Source organism: Bombina bombina, chromosome 4, assembly GCF_027579735.1.
Source record: "Bombina bombina isolate aBomBom1 chromosome 4, aBomBom1.pri, whole genome shotgun sequence".
NCBI classification, from domain to species: Eukaryota; Metazoa; Chordata; class Amphibia; order Anura; family Bombinatoridae; genus Bombina; species Bombina bombina.
In genome coordinates, this window is record NC_069502.1 from 107,707,845 (window position 1) to 107,734,823 (window position 26,979).

General features: G+C 39.9%; 1 protein-coding gene across 1 annotated transcript in view; it reads left to right on the forward strand.

Annotated features, from left to right (window-relative positions):
* The window catches only part of LOC128655961 (cytochrome P450 2K6), a 132,473-nt gene extending 114,575 nt beyond the window's left edge, over positions 1-17,898 (forward strand). Inside the window, exons 9-10 of the mRNA XM_053709571.1 lie at positions 7,860-8,001; positions 16,740-17,898. Coding sequence (XP_053565546.1) covers positions 7,860-8,001; positions 16,740-16,921 — 324 coding nt within the window. The 3' untranslated portion in view covers positions 16,922-17,898. The remainder of the gene's footprint in view (positions 1-7,859; positions 8,002-16,739) is intronic.
* The last annotated feature ends 9,081 nt before the right edge of the window (positions 17,899-26,979 follow it).

A 26,979-nucleotide genomic window follows, 5' to 3' on the forward strand; every position in this document is an offset into this window, starting at 1 on the left:
ATGAGCGTGAATGGAATTCTACGTGGAGTAGTAATGCTGTATGGGACTTACGGAAAACTGTAAGTCATATGCGGACTGGCTCGCAGTTCAACAGGCCCAATTCCCCAAACATGTCTTCCGTAATCTCATTTACTCTGGTGAAAAGGCCCAAACCATAGGTTGCTTTCCTGCTCAATAGGTTGTTGACACACTGTCCTCTAATTACATGTACCCACATGATGAATTTCTTCTGTTTGTACTCACAGCTAGCGAGAAATTTCCCCGCACAATCAATGTGGCTTCCAGGACTGTGAACCTTCGTCATAACTTTCACCAGCTGAGACTGTCGAGGCAGTTTCATGAATGCTGCAAGGGACATAACAGTAATATCTGCTCCTGAGCTTCCTGGTTACTGTCCACCTGCATCTCTTTAATCCTTTGGTTGCTAAGCCATTTCCCACCTGGGTACTAAGCTGGATTTAAAGATTAGCAAATCTATCTATCAGGTACTTATATAGCCCGAACTAATCACCCGTGAGGTTCTCAAGGCGCTAAGGGAAAGAGTATAGGAGAAGGGGGGGAGGGGATGGGCGTTCAGTTAAAGAGCCAGGTTTTGAGGTCCTTTCTGAAATTTGTAAGGGAGGTGATCCCCAAGACTTATACTGTTGGCTAGGCGTTTACCTTTCCAACGGTGGGTCTTGGGGGTCTGTAGCTGCTTAGATTCCCGAGATTCCCGAGATTCAGGCTTCTAAGCAGCATGCCCCCCATTACCTTATTTTGTCCATTGTTAATTTTAAATAAGGTTGCACGGTGACGTCATTGCTAGAATCATGAAGCCCTGGTGATGCCTCTTACTATTCAAGCCAGATCGCTGGGGTGGGAGTAGGTGGGAGCCCCCAGATTGCTCTCAAGGTGGGTGAGTTCTAGCCACGGCTCTCAGCCGTCGTCAGCACCTGACTGGAACAATTTGCAACGGCTCAGAGCTGTCTTTAGCACTCAAAGGGTTAATGGACTCAGTTTTACACACCACTTCAAAATGGCCCATTCAGTTGCACTTTCTACATCTTTTATCTTTAGCGGGGCATATAACATTCTGTTCATGGGTACGGTTACACCGCGTGCAACGAGCCTGCTGCACCTGTCCGCTTCTAGGCCTATCTGCTGCCCTTGGTCTACCGCTCACACTATGCCTGTCGCCTGCAGCTCTCCTGAACTGCTGCACTTCATCCACAATACTCTCAGAACTCATGTCAGCACTTTGCTCAGAACTAATAAAAATTTACCCATTACTGAAGATTGCCAAGGTTCAGACAATACCAGGCACATAGCAAATGTTTTTCTTAAGGTTAAATCGAGAGGTATTCTCATGGTAGCCCTGTCATTAAATGCCGAGAAGGCTTTTGACAATGCCTCACATCCATCTCCCATTCACCACTTAAAGGGACACTCATGTCAAATTTAAATTTTCATAATTCAAATAGAATTTGAATTTTAAACAATTTTCCAATTTACTTCCATTAACAATATGGGCACAGTCTTTTTATATTTACACTTTTTGAGTTACCAGCCCCTTCTGAGCATGTGCAAGAATTCACAGAATACGCATATGTGCATTTGTTATTGACTGATGCCTGTCACATGATACAGGGGGAGTGGAAATAGACATAACTTTTGAAATTTGTCAGAATAAAATCTACTACTCATTTGAAGTTCAGACTAAGGGGCCGAAATTTCAAGCTCCGAATGGAACTTGATGCCCCTGTTTCCGTGCAAGCCTTCAGGCTCGACGTAAACAGCAGTTATGAAGCGGCGGTCTTTAGACTGCTGCTCCATAACATGTCCGCTGCCTCTGAGGCTGTGGTCTTCAATCCGCCCAATAATATACGATCGGGCTGAATGACTCCCCCTGCTAGAGGCCGATTGGCCGCGAATCTGCAGGGGGCAGCATTGCACAAGCAGTTCATAAGAACTGCTTGTGCAATGATAAATGCCGACAGCGTATGCTGTCGGCATTTATCAATATGCAGCTGACATGATACTCTACATTGTATCATGTCCGCTCGCACATTAATAAATAGGCCCCTAAGTGTTATTGCATTGTCTTTTTATAATGCATTTGTTGATTATACAAATCTACTGTATTTACTTGTCCTTTAAAAAGGCCTCTTCTGTTATAATCTCTCCACTGTCCATATGGAAGCTTGGTCTGATATGGGTATCACTAAATTGACTGATATGTATGATCGGGGATCCTTAGCCTTGGTAGGCTCCATAACATCTAGATATTATCATATCCTGGTCTGGTTCCGCTTTGAATGTCTTCGCCTTCTTAGTTTCTTAAAGATACACACTAAGGAGCACTCGCTTAAGTACTAATGTAATGTGAAGGAAGCAATGACACAAAACAAGAAAAGAAAGATGGTTTAAAAATTAACTTTTAATAATAAAATAGATAAAATAGGGGGTAACCCCTAAACCATAACAATACTAATTACGATAAAAATAATGTATAATGTATCCTAGAGCAGTGGTCGCCAACGAGAAGATGTTGGTGGTCCTTGACACCATCAAGCAGGAATTAATCTCCTCTGATGGTGTCACCCCCGTCGTGCCGCAACTCCCTACAGTGCCTGGCTGGAGAGCAGTGAAAACCGACGGAGGAGTAAAATTACAATCTCCCTACGCACGTTGCGTAGTACTGTGCAACTTGCATAGCTAGATTGTATTTTTAACTCCTCCCGGCATTCTGCACAGAGGAAGATGCTTCCATTTTAAAGCCAGCAGCAGGTTGGTATAGTCTTGGCTTGAAATAGTGGAATTAAAGTATTTTAAAAAAGATAAAAATGTTTTCTCATATTTCCTTTATTTTCTTACCTTTACCTGTCTCTTTGTAGTAGTTTTCCTAATTCTTTCAGATGGACTTACATCAAAGTTTGTCTTCCTCCCCATTCCACCTGTATTCCAGCAGATCAGCCATATCCCACCAGTATTACAGTAATTGCCAGTAACATCAGTCGTGGTTAGCTCACATCCAAATTGAGATCTTTCTGATATAAACGTATTTATGACTCGAATAAAGCAAAAACAAGGGACGCCACATAGTGTAATTTGTAACAGCAGAAATTGAGATAAAACTGTGTAAAATATACTACTCACAAGGAGAGTTGCACCTTAAACCAATAAGGTGCTAACAAGCAGGCTGACGTTCAAACCAGCAGTCAGTACGCTGGTGGTCTCGACCGTGAGACCCGTGGAATCTGGATAGCAGAGTCAGAGGTAACAGCGTGGATCCTCACGGACAAACAACCAGGTGTGTGCTCCGGAGGCTGGAGTAATCTCCCAGAGGCTGGTCTCAGACTAAAATCCGTCTTTAGAAAACTTGCTGTCTCAGCGAACAAAGTTCTTTGTATATGTCCCAGCCAGAAAATAAAACTGCCACGTCAACCGGGTCGTGGTTTTAAAACAGGCTTTTCTTTATTGATTTTTTGCAACGCGTTTCTCGGTCAGCACAGGACCGTTTCATCAGGCAAGTGAGTTCTCTTATTAGTTTCTTAAAGGTTTGGAAATTTCCAAAAACACCTTAGATACCCTACTAATTGGAAGAAAAGATGGGTTGATGCAGGTAGGTTTTTCAGGCCTCTCTCCATCCACTATGCCAGCCTGCTCTCTTAATATTTGGTAGGGGTTCCCTGGCAAATTTATAGCATGGAGTAGAAGACTGGATATAGTGATCTCTGATTGAGATCTGTACAAAGCTATTACACTTAGTAAAAAGACACTACATTTGTTTGTGTTACTGTCCTTGACATATACCAGTGCTGCTGAAATGGACTGAACTCCTTTGACTCTAGCAAAGATCTTCCTGATGTGTTTATTAGTATTGAAATTTGTCAGAATAAAATTTACTACTTACTTGAAGTTCAGACTAAGGGGCAAATTTATCATGCCCCGTATTGGCCCCAATGCAGCTGTTTCCATGCGAGCCTTCAGGCTTGCCGGAAACAGGAGTTAAGAAGCAGCAGTCTTAAGACCACTGCTCCTTAACTCGTCTGCCACCTCTGAGGTGGCGGATAGCAATCAGCCCGATCGGATACGATCGGGTTGATTGAGAACCCTTGCTAGCGGCCGATTGGCAGCGAATCTGCAGGGGGCCGTATTGCACAAGCATTTCACGAGAAATGCTTGTGCAATGATAAATGCCAACAGTGTATGCTGTCGGCATTTATCAATGTGCGGCAGACATTATTCGCTACAGCATAGCCTCAGGCTATGATTACAGATGTTTTATCCGAAACGCGTAAGCCATTCTAGGTCTACGCTCTAGTATGTTTGTTTAACTTTGAGGTTTGGATGTAACCCCGAATATATGTTTTAAACATTTGGATTATAATAAAGACTGAAAATTTTATTAATATTATTGGAAGCATCCATTTCTTCCTTATTGAATCCTACATAGACAGAGTCCCTTATATAAAACTCAACATTCCTTCAGATACCCTCTCTTGTAAACAAATACCAATAAATGATTAGCCCCTGTTCATTGTGGGAAACAGAGCTGAGTTAACCCTTTTGCGACAGGGTTAAATTGTCTACATCGGAACAACTGTTCCGATGTAGACAAATTGAAACCACTGGGGGGCGTCCCTACAACCCTAGGAACGCCCTCCAGACCACTATCAAATCCTGGAAGCACAGAAGGCTTCAGGACAGCCGTTAGCTATGACGTTCTATTCCGTCATAACGGCTTTAAAGCCCAGTGTAATTATGACGGAATAGAACGGCATAACGGCATTAAAAGGTTAATATAGCCTCCTAGCTATTATTGTAGTCTTCCCCCCCACCCCACCCCCCTTTCTATGGGGAGAAATAGCAAAAAGCTTACGCATTCATTTGATAAAGCTGAGCATAAGGCCTTTGTTGTTTGTTTGAGTATCCTTTACCTTCTGGGAGGTAGGATGCACGTCACCTACCTTTTAACATGTAATACAATGAGAGATAACTTGTCTATCACTGGGATATCAATTGTTTGTGCAATCACTAATTCTTGACTTTTATTACTTTGTTTATTGAATAGTATTTCTAACTTGTATACTTTTGTTTTTATTTGATTAACTAAAAGATGTGAATTGTAATGTCTCATTATTTACTGACTTTATCTTTGTTATCTTGTAACTTTTACTTTTACTAACAATAAAAATCTATACTATAGTTGTGTTTGTCCGTTGCCGTCGCCAGTTGCGCACGCATCCTGAATGTTATTTAGAAAAAAAAAATAACTGCCCATACTAAGTATTAAGAAAAAAATAAACTAACCGCCTGGACGAAGTATTAAGAAAAAAACAACAACTACCTAATAAAACTATTAACCCCTAAATCCACAAACCCCAACATCGCAAACTACATAATACATCTATTAACCCCTAATCCGCCAACCCCCACAATGCATTAAACCTAATTTACCTATTAACTCCTACACCGCCAACCCTCACAATGCAAAAAACTAATTTAATAACTAAGCCCCCTAAAGAAAGACCCCCTAAATTAACCCCTTAATTACAATAAAAAAATTACTACATTACAATAGAAAATAAAAAAAATGACATTAATCTAATTACAGAAAATAAAAAATGCTAACATTACAAAAAATAATAAAAAACACTATCCAAAATAAAAAAAATTAAACCTAATCCCTATGAAAATTAAAAAGCCCCCCAAAATAAAAACACCCCCTAATCTAATAATAAACTACCAATAGCCCTTAAAAGGGCTTTTTGTAGAGCATTGCCCTAAAGAAATCAGCTATTTTATATTAAAAATAAACAGTCCCCCTTAACAGTAAAACCCCCCACCCTCCAAACCCCCCAAAATAAAAAAACCTAACACTAATAAACCGAAACTACCCATTGCCCTTAAAGCGGCATTTGTATGGGCATTGCCCTTAAAAGGGCATTCAGCTCTTTTTCATTGCCCTTAAAAGGGCATTCAGCTCTTTTGCAAGAAAGAGCCCCAAATAGGTACTCACGGTTTCAGAAGTCCGGCGGAGAAGGTCTTCTTCCAGGCGGGTCCATCATCTTCATCGACAGCGAAGGCGACGCGGAGGTCCAGAGAGGTCTTCTAAGAAGTGGCAATCCTCTGAGACAGTCATCGGCGGTGGGGGGTGGTCCTCGGCAAAGGCGTGGAGGTTCCTCTTCATGTGATCGCCCGCCGCACACTGAAGATTGAATTCAGGGTACCCCATATTTATTGGGGTACCTTGAATTCTTATTGGCTGACATTATCAAAATCAGCCAATAGGATGAGAGCTACTGAAATCTTAATGGCTGATTTGAACAGCCAATAGGATTTCAGAAGCTCTAATTCTATTGGCTGCTTTGAAAAATTCAGCAGCCAATTGGATGAGAGCTACTGAAATCTTATTGGCTGATTTGAACAACCAATAGGATTTTAGTAGCTCTAATCCTTTTGGCTGTTATGAAAAATTCAGCCAATACGAATGCAAGGTACTCCAAATTGATTGCGGTACCTTGCATTTAATATTTAGTTTACCACACACATCGGATGAAGTAGTGCTAGGATTTTTTTAAAACATTTTTGGGGGGTTTTGTTTTTTTCAGATTAGGATTTTTTTGGGCAAATTGCAAAAGAGCTGAATGCCCTTTTAAGGGCAGTGAAAAAGAGTTTAATGCCCTTTTAAGGGCAATGCCCATACAAATGCCCCTTTAGGGGCAATGGGCAGTTTAGGTTTATTAGTGTTAGGTTTTTTTTGGTGGGGGTTTGGTTATTTTTAATGTAAAAGAGCTGATTTCTTTATGGCAATGCCCTACAAAAAGCACTTTTAAGGCTATTGGTAGTTTAGTATTAGATTAGGGGAAGTTTTTATTTTGTGAGGGATTTCTTATTTTTATAGGGGTATTAGTTTAGGTTTAATTGTATTATTTTGGATAGCGTTGTTTATTTTTTTCTGTATTTTTTACTTTTTTATTTTTTTGTAGCTTGGGGGGTTTCATTTTTAACACACAGACTGCCCTCTGGGCAGGTTTATCAACTAGTATCATAATAAAAAAGTACTGTTTAAATGTGTTAAAAAAAATTTGCATGACAAAATGGTAAGATAAAGCTGTATATTTTGATTTTGAAGCTAACAGCAAGTGCATACCTATATACAGCTTGACCCTAGCGATGGCCCCTTTAATAACATTAATGTCCCTTTAAATAAATATGCCTTCTAGAAGGAAAAAAAGTTTCCATTTTACTTCTATTATCTATTGTGCTTTGTTCTCGTGGTATTATTTGTTGAAGGGAATATCTGCTTCCATCTAGTGTTCTTGCAACTGTATAAAATTGTCAAAATCATTCTTGCAAAAGTACTGCAATATAGATCTCCAGACATATGCATTTACCCCAACCTACCCACTTGCTTTTCAATAAGGATACCAAAAGAATGAAATACATTTGATAAGAGAAATAAATTGGAAATTCAGTTAAATATTTTTTTGGGGGGTTCAAGTAACTTTAACTTGCGGTTGCAGGTTTGCATCACAAGGACTCTGCACTCGCTTTAAGAAGTACACATTAAAAAAAAATAACACAGGTGAGAGAGTTTATTTTTTGTTAATGGAAAGAAAGTAAAATAAACTATTCAGTAAAACTAACAAAAAAAAAAAACAAACAACTGGTGGAAAAAAACAACAACATTTAATGAAAATTGATTGAAAAAGGTTCTGTAGAATGTTGTATTTCAAAAGTCTTTGCAATGAAGTCATTTATACATACTATAATTAATTTACTATTCAAATGCAACGCGAAATTATTGATTTATTATTACCAATATTGATCTACAATGAACATTTAGAGACTCATCATTATGTAATTGTTTCTAGGAGACCGTCATTCTCCCAGTGCTCACTTCTGTATTGAGAGACAAGGATTATTTTGAGAAACCAGATGAGTTTTACCCTCAACACTTTCTTGATTCTGAAGGGAATTTTGTGCGGAATGACGCATTCATGCCATTTTCAGCAGGTATTAAACATATTATGTTATCATAACAACAGGTGTGAAAAGGTGCTTTATAAAGAAAAATCAATCAGAAAGGTATCAGTGTACTATAGTATAGGAAAAATACGCTATACTTGATCATGTTACGTGAAAAATTTTAGTGAAACAGTAGTAATGTGTACTTGGGTCTAACGTGTTTAAGTTCTGTGATTCCCAAACTGGCTGTTAAACAGATAACCAATTGCATTGTACAGCTGTATAACACAAGCATACTGTTTAAAAATAAATAAAATAAAAATAAACCAATAAATTTAGCCAATTTTTAACCCAGACATTGAAATCATTTGCAAAAATCCAGCGCTGATTTAGAACATATGGAAATGTTTATTGTTGTTCAAATGTGTCTGGTGCATGTGGACCAGTCAACAGCTGTATTTTATAGACTGCTACTGGGGGCATGAGAAAAGTGCCGCTATACAGCTTCTGCATACTTTCAGCTTAAATTGTATTCTACCACTGTAGACTATTAAAGGGGAATGTAAATCAAAATTAAACTTTCATGATTCAGATACTTTTGATATATGGAAAGGCAGCACTTCTTTACACAAGGTACAGCTTCAGGAATGGAATGTCAGTCTTGAAGTAACCAGAATCCAGGGGCAGACTGAGACCAATCAGGGCCCCGGGCAAAAATTAGGAAAGGCCCCCACTGTCTCACACTGGCCCAAATGTATTCAAATTTATGTTAATGAACATGGTAGCCTCCCTGCACTGCTACCACCAGGTACCCCAACCTCCAGGGCCAGGGCACCCAACGTCAAGGGTCAGAGACAGGACCTCCAACCTCCTGGACCAGACCCCACACTTCATGGTCCTCACAGTGACAGACCCATGACAGGGCCCCCCGAGCAACAAACCCCACATCAAGGGCCAGGGCCCCCACTAAACCCAATCGTAAATGCTAAGTTACTGATAGGACAGCTGTCAGCCTCCACTTAAGCAGCACACCAGAAGCCATGGAGATGTAATTTGTGGCCACCCTACATGCTGGGCCCATGGTCCATGTCCGATTTGCCCAGCTGATCAGTCCGCCCCTACCAGAATCACAATAGTGTGTTATCCCTGAAACCAAACGAGCACTGTATGGAAAATACGTTTTTGCATCCAATCCATCTCGTGAGTATTTTTCATATAATGCTCCTTTGGTGGACATTGCTCTCTGATTGAAGTAGTCAATCATTTATTATGTACTTACTAGATAAATTGTCATCCTCTCTCATTGTTGTGCATTTGTTTTTATAAATGTGTCGGGATGTCTCCCTGAATGAATAAAAGCAATATAAAATAACAGTATCTGGTCTAACCCACTTACAGGAGTAAAGTGGTAGTAAAATAAGTAAATCTATCTGTACATTAACCCATTACAAAATGGAATCCATAATAAAAAGCCAAAGTCTTTCCAATAAAGTAGTCGTATATAACTCAATATCTGATAAAGGATCGATCACTAATAACAGATGATGTCTGTATTTTAGCGGAAAATGCAGCTGGAATAGCAATACCTTAACTTTGGATAGTGGATCACAGGGATGGAGTTAGTTGTTTGAATCATCTTGGCGGTTCTGTCCGCATCCAGGAGATTTTTTAGCTTACAACTGCTGTGTGGGTAATCACGTGACTTGTTTGACGTCACGTGGGGTTAAAGATTGATGGTGTCTCCAGTCTTTGTTATTTCTGTAGCGCTAATGTTGAAGAAATAAAGATGAAAAAAACCTCTGTATCAGAGGTATGATGATCTCCTTGTACTTCAATTCATCCAAGATGTTAGTGTAGATTGCCTCCCTCCGTTTTATGTAAAAACTCCACAGGGTGGCCAGTAAAGTGATCCGGTGGGATCCCACCCTGTGGAGTTTTTACAAAATACGGAGGGAGGCAATCTACACTAACATCTTGGATGAATTAAAGTACAAGGAGATCATCATACCTCTGATACAGAGGTTTTTTTCATCTTTATTTCTTCAACTGTAGCACTACAGAAATACCGGAGACACCATCAACCTTTAACCCCATGTGACATCAGACAAGTCACATGATTACCCACACAGCAGTTGTAAGCTAACAATCCTCCTGGGCATGGACAGAGCCGCCGAGAGGATTCAAACAACTAACTGCATCCCTGTGATCCCCTATCCGAAGTTAAGGTATTGCTATTCCAGCGGCATTTTCCGCTAAAATACAGACATCATCTGTTATTAGTGATCGATCCTTTATAAGATATTGAGCTATATACGACTACTTTATTGGAAAGACTTTGGCTTTTTATTATGGATTCCGTTTTGTAATGGGTTAATGTACAGATAGATTTACCTTATTTTACTACCACTTTACTTCTATATGTGGGTAAGACCAAATACTGTTATTTTTTCTTTTAAAAGATACGATGAGTCCATGGATTTCATCCTTACTTGTGGGATATCGCCTCCTGGTCAGCAGGAGGAGGCAAAGAGTTCCACAGCAGAGCTGCATAAATAGCTCATCCCTTCCCTCCCAACCCAGTCATTCTCTTTGCCTGTGTTAGTGATAGGAAGAGGTAAAGTGAGGTGTTAGTTTAGATTCTTCAATCAAGAGTTTATTATTGTTGAAATGGTGCCAAAGTTTACTATTTTACTATAGGGTGTAGCCGTATTCCTTGTCCACCTCTAGAGTAGAGCTACAGGTGGCTTTTAGGCACTGGGAACTGGTGGGGTTTTAGCCTCACTGCGCCTCCCATACTTGTGCTGCCCTTCTGGATTATGGTCTTAGCATATAGTAACTAAGGCCCTTCTGTGTCCACAGAGCTGCTGGAGGGAGAAGACCTCTTGATCCTGTGGAACGTTTTCATGCTGTTACTCAGCATGGAGGTAAGTGCAGTCTTTATTATTCTGGGACATAAGATTAATTCAGAATAGGCTGTATGCTTCCCTATATGATGTGTGGGGACTTAGAGTTTATACACTTGCCTTGTTACTTGGGATCTCTACATAACTTTCTCCCTATGTGATCAAGGGTAGATAGTTATTGGGCATTTTTCATGCTGCCTCAAAACCCATATAGACTCCCTTCGGTAATGCCTTCAAGGGCTTAATTGTTATATGTTTGCAGCCCAGGAGGGTTACCATTTCAGTACTGCTTTCTAGGGCTCCATTTGCAGCCCAGGGGGATTTATCCTTTCAGTACTACCTTCAAGGGCTTAATTTACTACATGTTTTCAGCCCAGGTGGGTTATCTGTGTTCAGGGGTGTGATGAGAATAGTCGCTGCTTCGACTGTGTGTTTGCAGGGCGTTATTACTCTCTCTCGGCTTTTGTGCATAGTAACTTGTGGGCGACAGAGAAATCCATGGGGTATATTTTTTATATAATCTGGTGACAGGGAGGTTTTTTATTAAATTCCCGTGTTTCTACAGACCCCAAAAACTGATGTTCTTTACATGCGTGTGTTGTGCATGTCCTTTCCCTGTGGCTTATTGTAATGGATAGAGAGCAGCAGCCGCCTGGGAGATTTACTTCATTGTTGACGTTACAGGGGTTCACTGTGGTCAGGAAGCTGGCTAGTGTTAATTAGTGCCATGTGATTCTCCGACGGCTCCATTTGATAGGTCATAGCAACCGGGAAGATTAACTTAAACGCCCACGATGGGTGGTGCTAAGGTACGTGCCATGATTTGTGTGCCTTTTACTTAATCCCTTCTATCGACGCCAGATGCCTCTATATAGTTCAGAGGCTCTGTGCGTCTTTAAGTGTCTGTTCCCCCCTTTCTCTGGGCTCACAGTGATTTTTTCACAGGCTCGGTTGCGGTGGAGTTCCGGTTCTAGGGAACACACTGCTGTGGGGGGTTACATTTACAGTATTTTTACTGAAAGGGAGTGAATTGAGATATTTGGTTAACCAATAAAGGAGCCTGGAAAGATGGCAGTGTGCCATTTTATATATGCAAACGCAACCCTTTTTTTCTGTGTCATACTAACTTTGACCATACTGTTTATAAGTTGTGTTCCTGTATCTACCCATGTCCACTGTCATGTACCCCTTAAAGGTCCTGTGGACCAGTGGCCAGGTCAAGGTTTTTTGCATTTGCTCCTAACTGCAGCCGTGCAAGTTTTCTATTCTGCAGCTCATATAGAGGGATACTGTTGTTCTTTTACATTTTAAAGAGACAGTAGCATCATTCCCTGATTAAAATTTTTATTGTTGATTCTCTGTCTAAAGCAGTGACTGTTTGGAGTATGGAGTTACCGGTCAATACCTGCTACAATATTCTACATGGGGTGCCCAAATTCTTTTTTGACCCACAGGCAGTGCTCTGCAGTTCCTAGCTTAGAGTTTGCTTTTGATATCATAGCGATGTCTATTTGCTGCAACGTTTATGTTGTTATTGGCGGGTTTTCTGCATGACAGACATAACACCTTCTTTTAAAATTTAAAGAAACAGTAAAAAAATTTCTCTGAAAATTTTTATTAAGAGAATTGTGGCTGTTTTTGTTTGTTCCGTCAGCCTTTGCGGCATAGGATGGTACAAACTCTGTCAAGGATGAGTTTCTTTGAGAGTTTCAAAGACAGTAACGTCTTGTTCTGTGTGCATTATTTTCAACAGTTTTCAGTTATTTTCTTTGAAAGTTCATCCTTATGTCTGAGGCTGAGACAAATGTACTCAGACATAATGCTAATTTTGTGAATTAAAGGAATTGTGTTGTTTCCTATGTTCAAGTTTGTTTTTCTCTTTTGAACCTATTCTCTCCTCGGCGATTGATGTTTCGGAGTTGGTTAAACCAAGGAGCTAAGGTAGCTTAGTGGTTAGCTTTGTGGCTTTGCAGCACAAAGGTTGTTGGTTTGAATACAGGTACTGGATGATCATTTTACAAACGGCAACATATTTTTCTTATGGCATTCTCTCTGTTTCCAAGTCTGTTTTCCTTAGCCGTCTCAGCTAAGAGATTAAACGTCATTCCTTAGGGGAAAGAGTGGTTTCGATCACTGCGTGAATTTTCATACCCTTGGAGGATAGTCCTAATGGGCTATACTTTCTTATAGGTCACACACCAAGGTTTACAATGTCAACCATCTGTGTGTTTTCTACCGTCACTGGTGTGGCGGCATATTGGCTAATTCTATTGTTTTCCCTGGACATTTGAAATAGTGTCTCAAGGATAACAAGCTGGAATTCGAATATTCTTCCCCCAGATGAAGATTCCTTCTTTTCGATTGTCTGTAGTCCAGATGAAGAGGGAGGCATTCTTACGCTGTGTAAGAGACCTATCCTTCATGGGAGTATTTTGTCCCGTTCCGATTCAGGAACGGGGACAGGCGATAAAATGAGCAGCGCCTTGAGACCCTTACGGGTGATTAGCTGCACCTTTGTAATAAAAACTTTTTTTTTTTTTTAAATCTGTTTGTAGTTCCCAAAAAGAGGGAATTGTCAGACCTATCTTAGCTCTCAAGAGCCTAACCAAGTTTCTCAGAGTTACATCTTTCAAGATGGAAACTATTTGTACCATTCTTCTATTGATCCAGGAGGGTCAATTTATGTCTACTATGGATCTAAAGGATGCATATTTTCATGTTCCTATCCACAGAGATCATCACAAGTTCCTGAGGTTTGCCTTTCTGGACAAACATTTTCAGTTTGTGGCTCTTCCTTTTGGTCTGGCCACAGCACTCAGAATTTTCACAAGATTTCTGGGTTTGCTGCTAGCGGTTCTGAGACCGCGAGGCATTGCAGTGGCGCCTTAGCTGGATGATATATCTGATCCAGGCGTCATTTTATCAGCTAACAAAGTCTCATACCGACATGGTTCTACCCTTTCTGAGGACTCACGGGTGGACAGTGAATCTGGAAAAGAGTTTGCTAGTTCCACAGACAAAGGTTCCTTTCTTGCGGGCTCTAATAGACTCTCTATCCATTAATATTTTTCTGACGGGGGTCAGACAGTTTAAGATTCTGGATGTATACAGATCTCTTCAGGCCAATCCTATTGGCCATCAGTGAGTCAGTGCATGGAGGCGATTGGGTTGATGGTAGCGGCAATGGACCTCTGCAACTGAGCATGCTCAGACAGTGGAATGGAGATTACACTAATTTGTTTCCTCAGATAAATCTGGAGCTAGAGACAAGGGACTCTCTTTTATGGTGATTGTCGCTGGATCATCTATCCCAGGGACCATGCTTCCGCAGTCCCTCATGGGTGATAGTGATAGGATGGGGAGCAGACTGGAACTCCCTGAGGGCTCAGAGTGTATGATCTCAATTGGAGTATCTACTTCCCATCAATATCCTAAAGTTGAGAGCAATATTCATTGCGCTTCAGGCTTGGCCTCAGTTGGCTTCGGCCAGGTTCATCAGATTCCAGTCGACGATATTACGACTGTAACTTACATCAATCATCAGGGAGGAACAAAGAGTTCCTTGGCGATGACAGAAGTAACCGAGATATTTCAGTGGGCAGAGGCTCACTCTTGTTTTTTGTCGACAATCCACATTCAAATGGTGGAAAACTGGGAAGCGGATTTTCTGGGCTGACAGCCTTTTCATCCGGGGGAATGGGAACTCCATCGGGAGGTATTTGCCAATCGGATTCTCAAATGGGGCAGGCTAGAGTTGTTCTTATGGCATCTCGTCAGAATGCGAAGCTTCTGAGATACGGGTCCAGGTCCAGGGATCCACAGGCCGAACTGATAGATGCCTTGGCAGTGCCTTGGTCGTTCAACCTCGTTTGTGTGTTCCCTCCATTTGCTCTCCTTCCCCGTGTGATTGCTCGTGTCAATCAGGAGAGGGTTTCGGTGATCCTCATTGCTCCGGCATGGTCTCGCAGGCCTTGGTATGCCGAGCTGGTGGAAATATCATCTCTTCCACCGTGGAAGCTTCCGTTGAGGGAAGACCTTCTCATTCAGGGACCCTTCCATCATCCGAATCTGATTTCTCTGCAGATGACTGCTTGGAGATTGATTGCTTGATTTTATCTAAGCGAGGGTTCTCTGACTCAGTCATTGATACTCTGACTCAGTCATTGATACCTTGATTCAGGCGCGTAAGTCTGTCACTAGAAAAATTTACCATAAGATTTGGCGTAAATATCTTTATTGGTGTGAATCCAAGGGCTACTCATGGAGTAGGGTTAGGATTCCCAGGATTTTATCTTTTCTCCAGGTAGGATTGGAGAAAGGGTTGTCAGCAAGTTCCTTAAAGGGACAGATTTCTGCTTTGTCTATTTTACTACACAAGCGTCTGGCAGATGTTCCAGATGTACAATCCTTTTCTTAGGCTCTGACTAGAATCAGGCCGGTGTTTAGACCAATTGCTCCTCCTTGGAGTTTGAATTTAGTTCTTAATGTTCTTCAAAGGGTTTCCCTTTGAACCTATGCATTCCATAGATATTAAGTTATCTTGGAAAGTTTTATTTTTGGTTACTATTTCTTCTGCTCGCAGAGTTTCTGAGCTTTCGGCATTGCACTGTGATTTTCCTTATCTTATTTTCCATGCAGATAAGGTAGTGTTGCGTACCAAACCCGGTTTTCTTTCTACAGTGGTTTCAAATAAAAATATTAATCAGGAAATTGTTGTTCCTTTCCTGTGTCCTAACCCTTCTTCTAAGAAAGAGCGACTGTTACTTAATTTGGACGTGGTCCATGCCTTGAAGTTTTTACTTACAGGCAACTAAGGAGTTTCGTCAATCATCTTCCCTGTTTGTTATTTTTTCTGGGAACGTAGGGGTCAGAAAGCTACGGCTACCTCTCTTTCTTTTTGGATGAAGAGTATCATTTATTTTGCATATGAGACTGCTGGACAGCAGCCTCCAGAACAAATTACGGCTCATTCCACTAGGGCTGTGGCTTCCTCATGGGCATTTAATCATGATGCTTCTGTGGAACAGATTTGCAAAGCTGCAACTTGGTCGTCTCTTCACAATTTTTCAAAATTTTACAAATTTTATACTTTTGCCTCGGCTGAGGCGGCTTTTTCGGAGAAAGGTTCTTCAAGCAGTGGTGCCTTCCGTTTAGGTTCCCTCTCTTGTCCCTCCCGTTTCATCCGTGTTCTATAGCTTTGGTATTGTATCCCACAAGTAAGGATAAAATCCATGGACTCATCGTATCTTGTAAAAGAAAAGGGAAATGTATTCTTACCTGATAAATTTGTTTCTTTTACGGTACGATGAGTCCACGACCCACACTGTGTTTTATGAGACAGGTCTTTACTTTTGTTAAACTTCAGTCACCTCTGCTCCTTGGCTTTTCCTTTCTCTTCCTAACTTCGGTCGAATGACTGGGTTGGGAGGGAAGGGAGGAGCTATTTATACAGCTCTTTGCCTCCTCCTGCTGACCAGGAGGCGATATCCCACAAGTAAGGATGAAATCCATGGACTCATCGTGCCGTAAAAGAATCAAATTTATCAGGTAAGAATAAATTTCCCTTTTTTTATTGCTTTTATTCATTCAGGGAGACGTCCCGCCACATTTTATATAATTTTGTGTCAATTTTGTACATATTAAATTGTATCAATTTATCAACATACGATTTCTCCAGCCTCTGATTATTTTTTATATTTTTACCTTATAGTCTATTATTGATTAAATAATATCATCCTAAATTTATAAATATCCCCTTTTTGTTCTGTGCTTTTTAGCGCTGCCTTTTTCTTTTTTAGCTTTGTTCCACTAGTTATAATCAGAGGGCTTTTTAACTGAGGTCTTGTCCTATCTTTTTCTAAATTGTGCATTTGTTTTTGTCAGGCCAAAGAATTTGTGCTGGGGAGAATTTAGCCAGAATGGAGCTGTTTCTGTTTTTTACGAGGCTGCTACAGAAATTTACATTCCGCCTTCCACCTGGTGCTTCTGATGTTGACCTTACTCCAACGGATGGAGCTACTAGAAGTCCAAAAAGACATCAAATGTGTGCTCTACCTCGTAGCTAGAGTAGAGATTTAAATGTAATAGTTTCTAAACATAGTTGTAAATTATAAAGAATTATCTTTGCCATTTTAAGCTCTGTATTCTGTGTAACCTATAGCCTAGTTTTTGCAGTTTTATGAATGTTAGCTTTTATGCATACTCTGTATAACATAATTGTTAGAGATATTTTGTAGAGATTGAAACCATTTAGATTGTATTAAATATATATATAATTACCTTTACAAAACAAATGCTGAAGAAGCAAAATTGTTTTGGAAAACGAAAAAGTGTGGTTGCGCCTTTAAATGTTAGCCTGGACTATCAAATAAAGGCTTAAAGCTGAAAATGCAGATATACACTAAAATAAACTAAAATATATATAGTATATAAAATTTAATATATAAATAAATAAAATTAGAAGGGCTGAAATATCAAGAAAAGGAAATAATATATGTACTTTTTTTTATTTTTTATAATGAGCTTTTATTCGGTTTTCAAATGAAAGGTAACACTTGGGGACACGCAGGACCCCTGTTCAAACATACACAAACATAAGGATCGGACATGCAGGTCCGGTTGCAATAGCTGTCGAAACATTGATACATCATAAGTAAATTGCAGGGATTTGTGGTGAAAATAATTCACCAAGATTGAACCCTGGAGCTAAATATGGGGGGGGGATACTTATAAATTAAGTTTAATGCTCCAAAGAGCAAGTCAGAATGCGTTGCTGTAATATATATTAATGGATTTATCCATATAGATTGAGGAGCAGGTTTTGTCAACATCTTGAAATGAAGGTAACACAAAAAAAAAAAAAAAAAAGAAAAGAAATTTCCAGAGACAAGTGAGATGCACATTATACCTGATACATACTGTACTTAGCACCCACTGTACCTAGCACTCACTTAACCCAGCACTCATTGCACCTGGCACTCATTGCATCTAGCACACACTGTACCTAACACTCATTGTACCTAACACTCATTGTACCTAACACTCATTGTACCTAGCACTCATTGTACCTAGCACACACTGTACCTAGCACACGCTGTGCCTAGCACACGCTGTACCTAGCACGCACTGTATCCAACACACTCTGTGCCTAGCACACATTATACCTAGCACACATTGTGCCTAGCACACATGATACCTAGCACCCACTGTACCTAGCTCACTCTATACCTAGCACACACCGTACCCAGCACCCGCCTTGCCTAGCACATGCGGTACCTAGCACACATTGAACCTAGCACACGCTGTGCCTAACACACATTCTACCTGGCACCCATTATACCTAGCACACATTGTATCTAGCACACATTGTACCTAGCACACGTACCTAGCACCTACTGTACCTAGCTCATGCTATACCTAGCACACGCCGTAGCCAGCACCCACCTTGCCTAGCACTCGCAGTACCTAGCGTACGTTGAACCTAGCACACATGGTACTTAGCACACATGACACCTAGCACACATGATACCTAGCACACATTATACCTAGCACCCACTGTACCCAGCACCTGCCTTGTTTAGCACACGCCGTGCCCAGCACCCGCCTTGCCTAGCACACGCGGTACCTAGCACACATTTAACCTAGCACACGCTGTGCCTCGCACACACTGTGCCTCACACACATTATACCTGGCACCCTGGCACACATGATACCCAGCCCACATGATACCTAGCACACATGATACCTAGTACATGACACCTAACCTAAGTTATGTTGGTAATGTTTAATTGGATAACATCCTCTCTATATACTATAAATTAGCAGGAGTACCTAACGCATAAAGTACCTAAAACAAACATCACCAAGCACACGCCATACCTAGCACACACAGCACCTAGCACAAGCAACCGCAGGCACGAGCAGCACCTAGAATACACGTCACCTAGCACATACAGTACCTAGCACACACAGCACATCTAGTACACATGGTACCTAGCACACGCAGCACCGCTTGGAGTACCGTTATTAAAGAGTGTTCAAAACCACACAGCAGTTCCATGTGCTGTGTAGAGTCTCTATGATAATGCTGTCCACCAGAGAAAATGGATGCAGTCACAATGAGGCAATTAAGGTAGCTCCAAGAGTTGAAGTGATGAAGAGCTATGATTCCAATTATCTTCAGAGGCCTGTGGATGGCATGGCTTGAAGTCTGGCATCTCCAGACCTTCCCTGCAAGCCTCAGTTCAAAGAACTAATTGTGAAGTTATCATTTACTAGAAAAACGGGTAGGGACAGGTGATTCAGGGACAGTTGATCGTATTCGTTCATGATCTGATATGTAAAACAATGGCTGTAATGACCCTCCTCAGGCCTCCTAGTATAAAGTATTGACACTCAGAAGGATTTCACTATTCACCTGGGCCACACGGAAGTGCCGCATGTTATATATTTAACTGCCTCTCAACTATTATAGCGTGCTTTCAACAGTCCAGGATCTAACTGGGTGATATATGCAGCCAAGGGAGAGAAAAGAGAGACGCCAAACATAAAACAGAATCGTCGATCCAATCAGATATGGCTCAAAAAAAATTCCCCCCATAGTTCAATATACTCACAAGCAGAGCGGCACAGTTTGGGTGCCTCTATCAGAAGATCGGGACTGTTCTGAGTTGCCCGACAGACACCCCTCGGCTGGTACACGTCACACAGTGACCTCCAATCAAGCGGCTAGTTTCGTGAGGCTCCGACTGGCAAGAGACTGCTGTTGGTGCTGAAGGCAGGGATCAGAGCAGGATACAGAAATCCCCACACATCTGGCCAAATGGGAAAAGCCCAGGTACCTCGTCAAGGTTTCTTCTAAATAATAAACAAAAAAAGACAGCGCCTCATAGTGCAGATAAATTTCGTAAGCTTGGGTCACAAAAAGAGATGAACAGTAGTAGGTACACTCACAAGAGTACTGGCACTCTTATTTAAAGGAGTGCGTATGGGCAGGCTGACGTTCTACAGCAGTCAGTACGCTGAAAAAGATGGCATCCGAACTTCAAAGGAACGGCTGTGGGCTCTCCTCCACATGCAAACGGGGATAGTCTGGATCAGCGCTTTGTTGGAACAAACAGCTTTCACTGAATGCGTCTTCCACTTAGGGCTGGTAATCACCAAAGATATCCCAGAGATGATAAAAGCTGTTTTCAGAGCAGAAACCCTTGCATTAACAATAGGGTATAAACAAATAAAAAAGCCAAATGACAAGGCTTGTTAATATAAACTGAGAACAATTTATTTTTGAGCTTAAACGCGATTTCTCGGCCGCAAGCTCCTGGCCGTTTCCTCAGGTATGATTAATTACACTTGTAAGTTAAAAGCACATTTAAAAAGCGTGCCAGAACATTTCATTGGTCAAATTCACACCAATCCTGACTTAAGACACGTAATGGGCAAATTAAAACAAACAGTTATGCACCGATGTTATACATAATGAATAAAAACAACTATGGATAAAAACACCTAGATGAAAATAATAGATACAATGCAAGTGAGAAACCAAGAAGTAAAAAACTATGTCCGATTATAACATAGATACATTTGATTAATATACCACTGGAGACTCAAGGTGCGTGAGAAGATTTGTGAGTGATAAGTGGTATTTGAGTTCAACACTACTTAAAGACTACAAAAATGCAAATTACAAATGGGAAATACACTACTTGCAATATGCATATGTTCTGATCTGTTGTGCTCGCAAAGTGCTGCTGTGTAATACCCAATTTTATATAATAATAAGAAATGATCTAATCTGCTGAGAAAGAAAAAAATTATTGTATAAAACCCAATATAATGGATATGTAATAACGCAAAATTAAACTGAAATATTTCCCTATATAATGTGATTATAATGAAATATTAAAATGGATTATATCACAAATAAAGGTGTGAATAATAATGAATACAATCCATTTGAATGACATGCAGTATGCTAAATAATGATAGTATGTGAAAAAATGTATAAAAATGTTATGCTAAGAGGTTTTATTGCTGACGATCTTAATATGTGTTACACAAATGGGAAGCGCAATTGTAAGCGGTCTCATTTGTGCGTGAAACACAAATACAAAGGTTTTTGTACAATGAAAAGTAAACGGATGAGAGACATAGGGAAATCCGAGATGCATTGAAGGACCATGAATGTAGAATGGAATAATATTGTGACTGCTGTAGCACGGAATGTATGAAAAATATGAAAAAAATGAAAAAAAGAAAAATTGTAATAAAAATTTGAACATGGAAAAAATGAAAAAAATAATAATGATATGATAAAATCTGATGGATAATAAAATATAGTATAATATAATATAATGGATGAGGTAAAATTGGAAGTGAAAAGAAACAAAAATAATAATATGTGATCATGTGTTTATTGTTATGTGCATAGAAAAAAAACTTCTATATGCACACAGACAAATAGGTTATGAGGAAATAACGTGTATGTATAACCACCTGAAACAGGTGGTGGTAGGATAATAATGAAAAAGAATGTATAGAGAAATGTGAGCTCTAAACCATGGAAAAAAGTGTATATAGACAATATAACTAAAAAGTGAACACTGATATGTATGAGAAATTATCTAAGTGTTCTGTCAATGAATATAGTATGACAGTGATAGGAAATAAAAGAAAATCTCAATAATGAGAGTATAAAAAAGGATAAATCTTTTAAAGAAGTGTAGGATTCTGAATATGAGCAGGTAAATCTTGTAGAGAGAGGGAAAAGCAAAATAATATAGGGTAAATCTTGTAGAGAGATATAGAAATCCAAATATGTTTGTGTTATGATGTGAGTGTTGTACCTGTGAAATATGGGGAAAAGCAAAATAATATAACTGATTATAATTTCTGGAGACTAACAATACATTGAAATCAAATGAAATTAAATGGCCATTAGTTGAATACAGCTAGGTCTAGATTGGAATTTAGGCCCAATGGATGTAAGGTCTTCATTTTATGGATCTAAAAGGTTTCCCAAATTCTTAATTGTGTTATTTTGTTGTAATCGGTGGAAGGTGGAATGTGGTCAATAGGATAAAACTTGAAGATATCAGAATTGCCACTATGCTTATTCAGACAATGTTCTGGAATGCTGTGTTTAATCTTTTTCTTACTGCAATTCTTGCAGTTTCGCCAGTGTTCGGCCCAACGTACCTTGGCTTTTCTCGAGGTACGACCTACGTACTGGATTCCACAACAGCACTCCAGGACATATACAACAAATACAGAGTTGCTGTTCAGAAAGCTGGTGATATTAAAAACTTCTCCACATATTGCAAGTAGTATTCCAATTGTAATTTGCATTTTTGTAGTCTTTAAGTAGTGTTGAACTTAAATACCACTTATCACTCACAAATGTTCTCACGCACCTTGAGTCTCCAGTGGTATATTAATCAAATGTATCTATGTTATAATCGGACATAGTTTTTTACTTCTTTGTTTCTCACTTGCATTGTATCTATGATTTTATTACAAGACCAGAGACTCCTATTTTTGCATTCTCTCTTTTTACTACTCAATGCAGCTTTTAAAAGTACATAATAACATAAACAAACATATTAAAACAGCATAGAAAACAGATAACCACAATAAGTAGCTAAGGATAGAGCTAACTTATAACTCCAGGAAAAAAGTGACCAATCAGAGAAGGAATAGTGACCATAAACTGTCCAATAAGCATCCAAACTTCCTCTTTCTTTTTGCTGCTCAGACAAGATAAGTATTCAAATTTTTTATCTCCAATAAAGTTTAAAATTTCATTCAGTTTTCTTATTCCTGGTCAATATATATTTTATATATTTTCGTTTATTAATTTTTCCTAACATTCATAGCTTATATAAGTAATTCACTGTTAGTTATGTTACATTTAACAAATGTTTAAGGTTTTAAAATTGCCTCAGTTTTTTCGGCCCCTTGCTATTTTAGCCTCTGCACTTCGTCCCACATTCCCTCCGGTTTTGTCCTTTTATTAATATAGTTCCCCATTACCTCCGGTTTTCCCGTTTTTCTGACTGAAGTGTTTTGCAGTCAGTCTTCCTCCTCCATCTTCCCTTTGCCACTAATGTTCCGGTCGCCATCTTGTGGGCCGGACTTCCTTTCCCGCCCCTCAGTCTGACGTGTTTTGCCTTCCCTGTCAGTCTGAGTTAGCTCTCCTCACGACCGGCAACATTTGTTGCCATTTTTTCCCTCAGACGAAGCAAATTGTTTTACAAACCATTTTCTTTGCTTACATTGCCATCTTGTGGTAAAACGTTTATAAACAAGCTACTTATTTAATTCTAAACGTTTTTTTACATATGTTAAACCTATCTAAGTATTATTATTATATAATTCAATTGTAGTTATATATTTTGTTCAAGTATTATCTACACATATTTTAAAATTTTGTGTTATTTAATTTATTAGGAACCTACAAAAGTTTTATTTAAATTATAAATAAAAAATATTAGGTTATTAAAATGTCTGAAAACCCAGAAAGTTCTCCTCCTTTAACAGCACAGACTGTTCAAATTATGATTGATTCGTCAATGAACAATCTTTTCAATAAAATGTCTTCATTAATGGGCATTAAAGAAACTAAAAAATCTTTAAAGAGAAAAAATCCCTCAATTTCTGTAATTGCCAGCAAAAAGCTTATAACAAAATCTCGTCAGCTTTTGTCTGACACCGCAATTCCTCGCAGCACGGGAACAAAAACTGCTGCTAAAAGAACCCTGAATCCCAAGGGTGTCCAAATGGGAGATACTAACACAAGTACAATATTTAAAGAAAATGTAAATAATGTTGAAAAATCATCCTCTGATGAAAACAACTCTGAGGATGGTAGTTATACAGATTTAAACTCAGATTCTATAGATGTGGAATCTGAAAATTCAGATTATACCCCTGCTATAAAAAGGCATAAGAAAATGCATAAAAAATTAAAAGAATATATTGAGGAGGAGACAGAATTCACTGATTGTCTGGGTTTACCAAGATTTAATCCCGATGAACTTCACCATCCCCGCTCTGCGGAATGGTGCCCCAATATAGAGGTGGCAAAATTTATCGATTTCCAACTCAGGAAACCTTTAAAGAAACAGACTCGCAACAAGATAAGGGCGGAATGCCCTCGCCCCTTACTCCCAAAAAATGCTTCAATTACCCCTGAGGTTGACCCTAAAATCCTTAAATTCATTGGTGCCCCAGGCTACAAGGTTAAAAAAGGAATTGATAGATCCTGGAGGATTTGTCAGGACAAATTGTTAGACTCCATAGGCCCCCTGACCAAGTTATTCGAGTTATCAGAACAGGGTGTTGCAGAGGATGCCCCACTGGACCCATATGTTGTCAGAGAATGGGTCCAACGGCTCCTATGTTTCATAGGTAACACAAATGCTGCCATGACCCTAGAGAGACGACGAAATATATTGCGAAAAATCGATCCAAAAATATCGGATTTCGCTTCCAATGAAATATCTCCGGACGACAATGGGTTGTTATTTGGTGACTCTTATTTGAAAGAGCTCAATCAATATGTTAACACCTTTTCAAATCTAAATAAGGTTAAAACTTCTGTGAAAAAGATTTTTTACCCTAATCAGAGTTTCTCTGACAGGGCCGGGAGAGGCAGAGGCCGCTTTCCCGGCCGTCAACCATTCCTATCCAGGTCTCATTATAACCAGTCCCATCAACCCTATTATTCTACCCAACATCAGTATCAATTCAACAGAAGTTTCCAAGAGCCTTCAACCTCAACAACTTTCTTCCCAGCAAGGAGCCGCCCTTGGAACCAAAGAGGCTTCAGGGGTAGATCAAGATCAAGACAAGCTCCAGGTAAGATTATTGGTTCCCTCTCAGATTCCTTCTTCCCAAAACAGAATTGGTGGCAGAATTGCTTGGTTTTTTCCAAAACTGGGCTTCAATCACTTCCGACCCTTGGGTTCTTCAAGCGGTGTCAGGAATTTTCATAGAATTTATTTCCCTTCCCATTCAAATAAAATTTCCACAACCAATTCATTTTTCCCAAAAAGACAAAATTCTGGTTCAAAAAGAAATTTTTTCCCTGTCTTCCAAAAAAGCTATTCTTCCGATCCATCATCCTCAAAATTGTTATTTAAGCAATCTTTTTCTTGTCAAAAAGAAAAACAACCAATTCAGACCTGTTATAAATCTAAAATCCTTAAATGCTTATGTTGTTTACCATCATTTCAAGATGGAAGGCATTCATTTATTAAGAGAATGTCTAAGGGAAAACGATTGGTTAGTTCGTTTAGATCTCACAGACGCCTATTTAACCGTTCCAATCGCTCAAGAGAACTGGAAATTTTTAACTTTCCGTTGGGAAGATCAGTTTTGGAATTTTACCTGTCTTCCTTTCGGCCTTTCCTCTGCTCCTTGGATTTTCACAAAATTACTCAAACCAGTAATAGCTTGGTTGAGACTTCGAGGTGTCCGTCTAATTATCTATTTGGACGACATACTTATTATGGACCAGAATTTTCTCTCACTCCAAAATCATCTGTTTTCAACAATCTCCCTTTTGGAATCTCTAGGTTTCATAGTAAACAAACAGAAATCAGTTCTGGTTCCTACCAAATCTCTAATCTTTTTAGGTTTCAAGATAGATACAATCCTTTCCACTTTGAGTCTCCCATTAGACAAAGTGAAGAATATAAAGAAAGAGATTTCCAAAACTTTATCCAAAGATTCTGTTCCCATCAGAACTATAGCCAGGATAGTAGGGTTACTTTCATCCTCTATTCAGGCTATTTTTCCTGCCCCTCTTCATTATTGCGAACTTCAAAGATTAAAAATCCCTCCTTCATTTGAGAAAAGGTTTTTCCTACTCTCACTTGATTCCCATATCTCCAGAAGCGAAAGAAGAACTTTCTTGGTGGCTTTCACATTTAGAGGCCTGGAACGGAAGAGCCATTTTTGGCAAAACTCCGGATTTCATCATCGAATCCGATGCCAGCCTTTCAGGCTGGGGAGCTCGTTGCGGTCCTTCCATCACAGGTGGCAAATGGACTCTGGAAGAAAAACGCTTTCACATAAATTGTTTAGAATTATTGGCTGGCTCGTTTGCAGTCAAGAGTTTTGCAAAGTTTTCTTCTCCAGTTTCTATTTTACTGCGCATGGACAATATATCTGCGGTGCAGTATCTCAATCGTTTGGGAGGCACCAAGTCCAGGGACCTGTCCAATATCACCAAAGATTTTATTCATCTTTGTTTGGACAGGAACATTTCAGTCAGAGCAGAATATATTCCAGGACAAGCGAATTCAATGGCGGACTGGGGATCTCGTCATTTGACGGATTTCAGCGATTGGAAATTGGACAGGAGTCTTTTTCTCTCGCTCCAATCTCTCAGGGGTCCCTTTTGTTTGGATCTTTTTGCATCCAGGACCAATTTTCAGATTCTTCCTTATTTCAGCTGGCGCCCAGATCCGGAAGCAGCTGCCATAGATGCTTTTCTCCATCCATGGCCACGTCTAGGGGTTTACGCGTTTCCTCCATTCTCGATGATCCCGAGGACGATTTCAATTGTCCGCAGGGATCTCCTTCGTCTAATGATTGTGACCCCCCTTTGGCCGACACAGTCATGGTATCCATCCCTTCTGGAAATGTCCATCGATCTCCCGATTCTTCTTCCTTGTCTTCCCCATCTTCTTACGGATCCAGAGGGCAATTACCACGATCTAGTCCTTCAAGGTTCTCTTCTCCTGGTAACATGGACGATCTCAGGGGACCCTGGGCTCTCCGAGGCCTTTCGGCTGGAGCAAGATCCCTCTTTCAGGAATCTTGGGCCCCGGGAACTCGTAGATGCTACTTTGCCGCTTGGTCTAAATGGTCTAGCTGGTGCTTGCAAAGGAATCTGGATCCCATTTCTTCAGATTTAACTGACATTATTAATTATTTATCACACCTTTTTGATTTAGGTTTAGCATATAGAACTATCAATGTACATCGCTCAGCTATTTCTGCTAGACATAATTTGGTTAATAATGTTTCTGTAGGTAAACATCCTTTAGTTTGTAGGATCCTCAAAGCCATGAGACTAAAACGTCCTCCAGTTCCTAAACATGAATTTTTCTGG